General features: G+C 28.8%; 1 protein-coding gene across 1 annotated transcript; it reads right to left on the reverse strand.

Moving 5' to 3' along the window:
- Positions 1-7,387: 7,387 nt before the first annotated feature.
- LOC123268281 lies at positions 7,388-11,389 on the reverse strand. Its single transcript, XM_044733235.1, has 5 exons — positions 11,193-11,389; positions 10,493-10,688; positions 10,132-10,412; positions 9,796-10,021; positions 7,388-7,694 (listed from the first exon to the last, which is right to left on the reverse strand). The coding sequence occupies exons 1-5, from the start codon at positions 11,229-11,231 to the stop codon at positions 7,531-7,533; spliced, it is 906 nt and encodes a 301-aa protein (XP_044589170.1). The 5' UTR covers positions 11,232-11,389; the 3' UTR covers positions 7,388-7,530.

The following is an 11,389-nucleotide window of genomic DNA, read 5'->3' on the forward strand; positions in this document are numbered from 1 at the left end:
TAATCTTTATACAGCATAGTTTTCATTACTTGTCTATTCTATTTTCTAACATTCTCTTCCTACTATTTTCTGTTTTAAAAATATATAGCGACTCATCTAATGTATAGTGTATTCTCTGCTGTGTGTATAACTACACGGGAAAAAATTTCTGGGAAAATTTACGATACAACTATTGTAAAGCTGGACTATACTTTGATTACTATTAATTTTCAAATATTTTAGAAGAAAAAATACTATTTATTCATGAAAAAATACGATATTACTATTGTAAAAAGTAAGAGATGAAAATTTTCAGTGCTGCCTCTGTATCTTTCCAATAGAACTATAGCAAATTTTACAATAGTTGAATTGGAATGTTTCTCAATTAGTGTGAGTGATGGCCGTGCACAGCGCTAGACTCCGAGTTTATGTAAATGTTAAAGGATATGTGTCTTAGTTTACCTCAGATAGCGTAGAGGGAGAGTCTCTGGCTGCCAACACAGAATTCTGGGTTCGATTCCCAGATAGCACGAAAATGTCGGTTTCTTTTTTCGATTACTGTACAGGTGCCAATTAGTCCAACCTTCTATCTCTCTCCCTCCCTAATATTTCTTTTAAAAAAACCAACTGTGAATTTTTACAATAGTTGAATGGTAAAGTTCACAAACACATATTGTATAATTTGCTCTATAGTATTCGACTTTTTAAGACTCTTGCTTGTCTTATTTGTTGGATAAAATTTACAATAGTAGATCGTAAAAATTACTAAATAAGATGTATAGTCCACCGTTACTCTTTTATTTAGTAAAAATTACAATAGTAAATTAGTAAAAACTCCTTCAATTTTATTTCCGTGTACAATTATTTAAATGCAAGACCCATCGTAGTCAAAATAAAAGAAACTCAACTGCATGAAGCTCCATGGAAAACAGCGGGTAAAACTCAGCTCAAATATTAATGTAAGATTATTTGTATTTTCCTATCAAAGTTTAAAATTAATTTATTCGCGTAGATTACTAAACTTGACAGTAAACTTTATTCAATTTAAGAAATTCTATTGAATTTATTACAGGATATTGTTTTGAATTTTTGATGAAAAAAATCATTATTCAATAACAATTTTTAGTAGATTTCATAGAAATCTAACTATTGCATTGGTCCTCATGACGGAACTTTTAAAAAATTTTGCTATGTTTCGACTCAGCTCGTCAAGCGGATTCAGAAAATGCATATGTTTTAATAAACTGGTGCTAACTTTATTTTTTTTAATAATTAATATTTAATATTTTAAACTGACAGTAATTTTTCAAAATTTTTTAATTAATTAGAATTTAATAAAAATTTATATGATAGTTGTTCTTATTACAGATAATTAAATGTATTTAAAAATAATTCAGGGTGTCAATATTTAGATCACTGTCAATAATTGGGGCTTTTACCTTATATGAATAATTCGATAGATATGTAAGAAATTATCAGCAAATATTATATTCAACAACGCAATTTTGGCAATATTAACAAATTCATAACTTAAATACAGTCGACGCTCTCTGTATTGGACCTCTCTGTATTTGACCACATTCTTCCTCTGTATTTGACGATTTTACACAACTCTTATGGACAAGGACGAGTCAAATACAGAGAATGGTCCTGTACGGGCGAGTCAAATACAGAGAGCGTTGACTGTACAAGCTCGAATCCCTAGCTCAAATTTTCAGGGCTTCTTAGGAACATAATAAAGCAACTTTCCTGAAAGTTTGAAGGAAATCGAAGTTCGGAGAAAAAAGTTCTAGCCATCTGAAAACTGCAATTTTTTAAAATTTAATTGGTTTCAGATGGCTATAACTTCACTTAATAGAAGCAATCAAGTAAAAATTGAATAGATTCTACTAAAGTATACCCCAATAGAAGAAATTAGCTGCTGATCAACCCTTAACTTCAAACACTGTACATATACTAGTGTTTTACAAATAGGTAAAATTGAACCAAAACAGTTCGTTAGTTAGAGGCTGTCTGCTAAGCCCTATATGAGTTTAGACCAAATACTTATTTTTTTCTTAAAAGTAGAGAGTCTACTGAGAAGAATGTCGTTTGGTAGGAGTCTTTATGTTATATAGAAGCTGAGATATAAATTATTAACAATCATTGAAAAATCGACTTTTTTACACGGAAAAAAATAATCGGTATCTGCTACCGATTTTTTTCGGTAGAGGCTACCGATTTTTTCGGTAAAGGCTTCCGAAAAAAACGGTAGCATCTACCGAAAAAAAATCGGTTCCCTCAACCGAAAAAAATGGGTAACAGATACCGATTATTTTTCGGTAGAGTCTACACGAAAAAAAAATTGAGCCTGCCACATAATACATTACTGTGGCAGTTACATGATTTCTTCATGTGGCAGTCAATAATAGTTAAAACAACAATAATAATTATAATAATCTAAATTATTAAGAGAGTAAGAATAATTTTGTCTCCTGGATAGTGATAGGATAAAATCGATTTTTTTAGTGAAATTTAGTGTCATTGCAAAGGTCTTAACTTGAATTTGTACTTTGTCAAGGTTTCATATCATTCTCACCAATAGTCAATTTATGATGATAAGTATTTAGGCTGCATTCGAAAATGCTCTATCTATAGAAGCATAATTTAGAAATGACCTCGTATCTTGTGAACTATTAACATTTTTAAAGATATAAGCTCATCCTGATGTTACACTCGTTGAGACCTTTCATTTGAGTACCCACATCAATTTTTCATATATTTATATATATTATATATATATGTGTATATGAAAAATATATCAAAACTCATGTGGGTACTCAAATGAAAGCTCTTGATGAGTGTAACGTCAGGATGAGCTTATATCTTTAAAAATGTCAATAATTAAGAAATGACCTTGTATCTTGTAAATTATTGACATTTTTAAAGATATAAGCTCATCTAGACATTACACTCATCGAGACCTTTTATTTGAGTACCCACATCAATTTTTCATATATTTATATATATATATATTATATGTAATTATATATGTATATATGAAAAATATATCAAAATGCATGTGGGTATTTAAATGAAAACTCTTGATGAGTGTAACATCGAAATGAGTTTATATCTTTAAAAATGTCAATAGTTCACCAGATACCCGAGAAAAAATATTTATATATAATTATATATATTTATATATAAATTGGTTATATATGATTATATATGAAAAATGGCCAAATATAATCATATATAATTATATATAACAATATTTAATTATATATTTATTACATCTAATTAATTATTGGGTTAATTTTATGGATATAGTGTTTAATATGGTCCTACGCAATTCTCTGTAACCAATTATAATGCAAAAAAAAATATCTAGTTATAATTTTATAGCTACCCGAGAAAAAATGTTTATATATAATTATATATATTTATATATAAATTGATCATATATGATTATACATGAAAAATGGCCAAATATAATCATATATGATTAGATATCTATATATATATATATATGTATCTATATCTATATATATAAGAGATTTCCACCTATATATTGACTCATCACGATATCTCTGAAACCATAAAGCGTAGAGACTTGAAATTTGGTAGGAATATTCCTTTCGCCGTGTAAAGGTCAGCTAAGAACGGATTTTACGAAATTCCACCTACAAGGGGGGTTGCGGGGGCGTTGACAATGGAAAATTCCCATTTTTAAACTATAGCTCCTATTGACTCCAAATTTGGCAGGAATCTCCTATATGTGATGTAGAAATGATCTAAGAGCGGATTTTATGACAATCTACTCCCAATATGGATTGCGGGGGTGGGCGTTAACAATGAAAATTTAAAATTTCCGAGCTATAGCTCCTAGAGAATCCTAATTTTGTATGAATTTTTTGTAAGTGATGTAAAAATAATTTATAAACGAATTTAACGATATCCTACTCTACAAGGGGTTGCGTGGGTGGGTGTTAATAATGAAAATTTTAAATTTCCGAACTGTAGCTCCTATAGGTTCCAAATTTGGTAAGAATCTGCTCTATGTGATGTATAAATGATTCAAGAGTGGATTTAATGACATCCCGAGAAAAAATGTTTCTATATAATCATATATAATTGTATATAATCATATATGACTATATATGATTATATATGGAATCACATATATAATTATATACAATTATATATAATTATATATAATCATACATGATTATATACCGAATTGTATATGAGGTTATATATAATCATATATAATTATGTATGACTATATATGGAGCAATATAAAACCAAGCAAGATTATATAGTTCCATATATAATTATATACAACCATACATGATTATAAATGGAATTGTATTTGAGGTCATATATAATTATATATGACTATATATGGAGCAATATACAGCCAAGCAAGATTATATATAGTTCCATATATAGTTATATATAATCATACATGATTATATATGGAATTGTATATGAGGTCATATATAATCATATATAATTATAAATGACTATATATGGAGCAATATATAGCCATCCAAGATTATATATAATCCCATATATAATTATATATAAGTATATATAATTATATATGTTTATATATAATTAACATATATAAAAATTTTTTCTTTGAAAAAAAATTTTTTTTTGGTAATCACGAAAAGTGTAAAATGATGTTTATAATTACGTTTAAATAATTCTGAAATACAAAATTTGTTACATTTCCTATGAGATGTTTTGGTCTGCTCTGCTACTACCTAATAGTAAAATCATTATTTATTTTATTATTTAAATAAGTGTTATATTATAATGAAATTCGGTCAAATAAATAAATTATGAATTATGACTATCCAAATATATTATAAAATCAATTTTTATATTATATTTATGATAAACCCATATGATACATTATGTAGATCATAGAATCATTGTCATCTAAGACAGCAGCACAGCAGACAGAAACTTCAAGACGCACGGAGATCACTAAAGTTAAGCAGCATTGAGCAGGGTTAATAGTTGGATGGGTGACCGCTGGTGTTACAGCCGTAAAATTATAGCTAGATATTTTTTTTGCATTATAATTGGTTACAGAGAATTGCGTAGGACCATATTAAATACTATATCCATAAAATTAACCCAATAATTAATTAGATGTAATAAATATATAATTAAATATTGTTATATATAATTATATATGATTAGATATGATTATATTTGGCCATTTTTCATATATAATCATATATAACCAATTTATATATAAATATATATAATTATATATAAATATTTTTTCTCGGGATCCTACTCCCAATACGGATTGTGGGGGTGGGTATTAACAATGAGAATTTTTAATTTTCAAGCTATAGCTTCTACAGACTCCAATTAGGTAGGAATTTTCTCTAAGAGATGTAGAAATAATATAGGAACGAATTTTAAGATACCTCACAGGAGTTTGCGGGGGTGGATGTTAACAATTAAAATTTTTAATTTCCAAGCTATAGCTCTTATAGACTCCAAATTTGGTAAGAATCTTCTATGTGATGTAGAAATAATCTAAGAGCGGATTTTACGACGAATCACCCCCAATAAGGATTGCGGGGGTGGGTGTTGACAAAAAAAAATCTTAATTTCCAAAATATAGCTTCTAAAAGGCGTAAATTTGGTAGGAATCTTTTATTTGTCATGTAGAGATCATCTCAAAACGGATTTCAATAAATTCTACTTCCGACAGGGATTGCGGGGGTGGGTGTTAGAATTTCAAATTTCCATTTCCAAACTGTAACTTCTACAAACTTGAAATTAGGTAGGAATCTTTCATTTGTCATGAGATCATCTCAAAACGGATCCCAAAAAATTCTACTTCCGATAGGGATTGCGGGGGTGGGTGTTAAAATCTAAAATTTTAATTTCCAAACTGTAACTCCTGCAGATTCTAAATTTGGTAGGAATCTTCGTGTACGATGTCAAGTTCAGCTGAGAATGGATTTTCTCGAATTCTAACCCCAAAAGGGATAGTGGGGGCGTTAACAATGAAAATTTCTCATTTCCAATAGATAGTTTTTATAGACTCGAAGTTTTGTTGAAATCTTTTATTTATAATGTAGAAATTATCTCGAATAGGATCTTACGAAATTCCTCCCCCACATAGAAGTGCGGGAGTAATAATTGTCAAAAAATTCATATTCTTTAAATACAGTTCCTACAAATATAAAATTTGATAGAATCTGAAGAGAAACAGGCAAATACCGGGATGGCCTCCAAGGTCAACGGATTTAAATATTTTTCTTTCTTAATAGTGATATTTTCTTACAACAATCGTCTCGTTGGCAGCGGCAAAAAAGTCGACTTAGAATTTTACATACATTTTTTTTTTGCTGATCACATAACCGATGAATTGTTCTTATTACGGGATCGCGAAAATGTAACAGATTAAAAGCATTGCATTTTCTAAACACATGAGATATAGAAAAAAAATTTGGCTACTCATTTTAAGAAAATTCGTAAAAAACAAGTACAAATAATTTTCTATGTATAATTGATGTTACGGAAGAAAATTTTAATTAACAGCGAAATTCGTCACAATTTAAGCTAGGCAGATTTCAACCTCACTCATAAGACCTGCAATTACTTTAACTAAAACTTACAATGCTCATTTAAAATTTTTTTTCTTCGTGTCAATTAATATTCATTTTTGGAAGAAAGCCACGGGAATGTTATAGTGATTGCACATTGAAAGTTACAATGAATTTTAGCTAGAATAATCATGTGGACAAAATATACAGACCAATTTGATGGAATTTGGAATCTGTGCAAGTCAAAACAATCTTCCAATTAAATTTCAAATCTAGATCTAAAAATACAATTCTATAAAGCGCCCAGCGGAGCGGGCGGGTAACAGCTATAATCATATATAATTATATATGATTCGATATAATTATATATGAATATATATAATTATATATGAATATATATAATTATATATGAATATATATAATCATATATAATTTTATTTGGCCAATTTTCATATATAATCATATATAATTAGATTTAATTATATATAATTATAAATATTCAAAGATAATTGTGTCCAGTTTGGGGATTAGATATGGTTATATATAATCATATAAGATTATATATACTTATATATGATTATATAAAAATTCAATTGTAAAAAATGAAATTTAACTTCAAATCATTATTATTATTATAATTTTTAATAGTACTTTATTAAAATTTGGTAGTAGCAATAACTATACTTAAGTTATGTAATAAAAATCTCAAATATTATTAGTATAAACATTATGATTAAATCAGTTCTTGGTTTCCATCATCTCTTATTTTAATAATAACTTATTAGTTAATCAAATAATTTGGTTTTTATACAATACTGACATTACTAAGATTAATTATTGCATACATTTTTGTGTTTAAACACTGTTTAAATTAAATTTAAAGTGAGAACTTAAAGTTATCCAAATATACTACCGTAATAATTATTATTTTTAAAATAAAAAACCGACAAATATAAAAATTAAATAGAGCATGTGTGATGACACTTTATAGAGAGGATTCTGTTGAGTCATTTTTCTTTTTATTGAGCTCAGCGCTCCTCTTCAGTTCTCCTAGACGTTGTGTCATTACATGTTGCAATTCTTCTCTAGTTGTTGCAACGCCCTTTTTATTTTTCCAGTTTTTATCCTGAGCTACTTTAAGAGCGAATTCTATGAAAACAGATAAATTTCAAACTATTATTTGAGATAAATGAAATATTTAGGAAGAAAATCGAAGATAAAATAAATGTTAGGAAATATCTAAGAGATATTCCTAAATAGTATGAGTAATAGATGTCAAAGCTACCCGGGAAAAAATGATCAGGACTGATCAGACCTGTTCATATCTGATCAGGCCTGAAATTAGACCTGAGCAGACCTGTTCATATCTGATCAGGCCTGAAATTAGACCTGAGCAGGCCTGTTCATGTATGATCAGGCCTGAAATTATACCTGATCAGACCTGTTCATGCCTGTTCATGTCTGAAGCATTAAATACGCTCAGACCTGATCAGACCTGTTCATGCCTGCTCATGTCTGTTCATGTCTGAAGCGTTAAATTCGTTCAGACCTGATCAGACCTGTTCATGCCTGCTCATGTCTGCTCATGTCTGTTCATGTCTGAAGCGTTAAATACGTTCAGACCTGATCAGACCTGTTCATGCCTGCTCATGTCTGTTCATGTCTGAAGCGTTAAATCCGTTCAGACCTGTTCATGCCTGCTCATGCCTGTTCATGTCTGAAGCATTAAATACGCTCAGACCTGATCAGACCTGTTCATGCCTGCTCATGTCTGTTCATGTCTGAAGCGTTAAATACGTTCAGATCTGATCAGACCTGTTCATGCCTGCTCATGTCTGTTCATGTCTGAAGCCTTAAATACGCTCAGACCTGATCAGACCTGTCCATGTCTGATATCTAGCCAACACTGAGAGACAATTTTATTTAATAGTAATGAAATTTTATTACTATTTAATAAAACGTTTATTTGGCTAATCCCAAATAAAAATTTATTAAATATTAATTAAATTTCCTTAAATACTAATAAAAATTTTATTAAATACTAATAAATGTTTCTTAGTATGTAATGAATATTTATCTACATGTAATATAAAGAAAATTCATTAATCAACTAACTAACAAGTATTGATCAGTAATTAATTGAATAAATAATTAAGTAAAATTGAATTTTGTCGGAACTATATTTTGAAATACAAAGTCTACAACTGTTGTTATCCGAGTGGATGTTAATTTTTATGCACTTAAATTTAAAAATTTCACAAATGAATCGATAAGAGTTAGACATTATTTAATAAAATGAAAACAGAAGCAGAAAACCAGACAATGTAGGGACGCATTTGTTAAAAATAAAGACTATGATTTCATAAATTCAATCGAATATTTATTTATTTTTATTATTTAAAATCTCTACATGTGATTCGTCATGAAGTAAACAAATAGGTTAGGTTAGGATGTCTTGTTAAAAATCTTAATACTATTTATTAAAAGACTTTACTGTGAAAATATATTTGAATATATTATAATTAATTGATGAATATTAATTTTTTTTTTTTGAGATTATTTCTTTTAATGACTTAATATTCGTATTAATGACAGCAAACGAAAGCGTCGTTCGTGGTTATTTTAATAAACACATATTAGTATTTAAGAAAATTTTATTAAATACTTATGAAATTTTATTAAATACTAATATAATTTTATTTATATGAAATATAATTTTATTAATATTAACTAAATTTTTTTTCAAGTCCAAATAAACTGTTTTATTACTATTGAATAAAATTCTCTCTCAGTGTAGAACCATATGTTAATGGAGCGAAAAAAAATACATAGCCGTTCCGAATAAATCACTGTAATATATGATTAATTATTAATAATTAATAAATTAGGTATAGAACTCCGTTAACTATAAGGATAAATCATGTATAAAATTTGAATTACTTGAAGTAGCTCGAAAGATACTCTCAAGTTAAGATGAATCATTTGGTCAAGAGGTAAAGTGTCAGTCTGAAGAGCGCGAGGTGTACGGTTCGAATCCCCGTCGGCACCGATTTTTTTATGGACCTGATCGAGTCAGACATGAACAGATCTGATCAGACCTGAACATGCCTGGCCAGGTCTGATCAGACCCGGTCATTTTTCATACCTGATCAGACCTGAAGACTCATGCCTGTTCATGTCTGATCAGATCTGATCATTTTTTCCCGGGTATCCAAATTAAATATAGAACAAAATGTTATGAGCCACTCACCAATTATAGCATTTTTTGCGGTGATATTCAGGGGTTTTATTTCTTTTGGATTTTTAACTTTATGGGCTCTGGGCACCTGACCAGTAAACGTAGCTTTTAAGTAGCCGGATGGCTTGAAAACTCCAGTTATTAATCGACGAACAAGGTGTGATGCTTGAGTTGAAGCGGATATAGCAAGGTCATAGTCACGGCTCTTGCAATATGTTTCACCAACTAACCGAGTCATCTGTTTTTCGACCAACAAGTTAAAATTTTACACAATATTGTAGTTTTCATAAATTTAGTAAATATCACAAAAATAGTAAAATATTCATCAGTACTAGTTAAATAATATACCTTATCATCAGGGTAATCCTTTCCAAAAAGATCAGGATCTGTTTCTTGAGTAACTGGTGGCTCAACTGCAGATTTTTCAACACTTGGTGGTTTTTTTACTGGTGTATTAGTACCTGATGGATCATTCTCTAGTTCCGAAGTAGCTAGCGGATCATCTGGAGGACCGCTGTACTGGGAATCATTATTTGACAAAGTAAGACTCGATTCACTTTCAGTGATAGATGTGTCACTGGTAACTTCGTTATTTTTGAATAGGTCAGCATCTGATACTGATGGTGAGCCTGTAACAATAATCACGTAATATTAAAGAATTATTTAAACCACTTTCTAGTTAAGAATTTAAGTAAAACATCATACTTACCAGAAGAATCTTTCAAAAGAGTTTTATCCTTCAAAATCTTATCCGACTGTTTTTTGGACTCTGTCTTAGCAACTTTAATATCCAGCTTATGACTTGTCTTTTTTTTTTCAGTATCACGCTGTTGTGAAAGTTCTTTGTCGATAGCTTCTTGAAGAATCTTCTCAGCATTTTTTTTTCGGTCATCTTTCTTTTCTTTCTGTAAATTACAATTAATTAGGAAAATAAATGTAAAAATAAAATTCCCTGATTATTATTCAGTAAAAGATACTGAAGTTAGCTGTCAGCTGTCAATTTGAAAATTTTTCATAACAAATTAATTATAATAAAAAAATTTTTATTTTGCTTCTACATTAATGCTTCTAAAAATTTTCATTTATAATTTTTAGTAATATTTACCTGTGAAATTTTTTAATTAATTTTTTATTTATAATAATTCGATTGCCATAAAATTCTAAAAAAATTTTCAATGTCTGTCAATTTCATCGTAATTTCAGTAATCATATAATCCATTATTGAAACTTTAATTTGAGATAATAAAAAAAACAAACGAGAAATTTTTTTTCAAAAAATTATAAAAGCTGCACTAAAAAGATATAAGTTGAATATATTTTACGTTTTACCGAACATACCGTTACTTAAACTTTATTATTGGCTTTTTTACACCAAAAAATAGGATATAATTAAAATTTAATCCACATACCTTTTTTTCATCATCTTTTTTTTCAGAAAACGACTCCATATTTTCAAATGAAGCTGACGCGTACTTGGGGTTGATTTTTCTGAGACGTTTCTTCCCCACAAACTCAGGTTCATAATCATCACTCCCTGTTGAAATCTTACGCTTTTGAACGTGTTTCGTTTTGGCAAATTTTTTAAAATATTCTTCAACTTTTTCTT

This window comes from Cotesia glomerata, linkage group LG7, assembly GCF_020080835.1.
Source record: "Cotesia glomerata isolate CgM1 linkage group LG7, MPM_Cglom_v2.3, whole genome shotgun sequence".
Lineage (NCBI taxonomy): Eukaryota > Metazoa > Arthropoda > Insecta > Hymenoptera > Braconidae > Cotesia > Cotesia glomerata.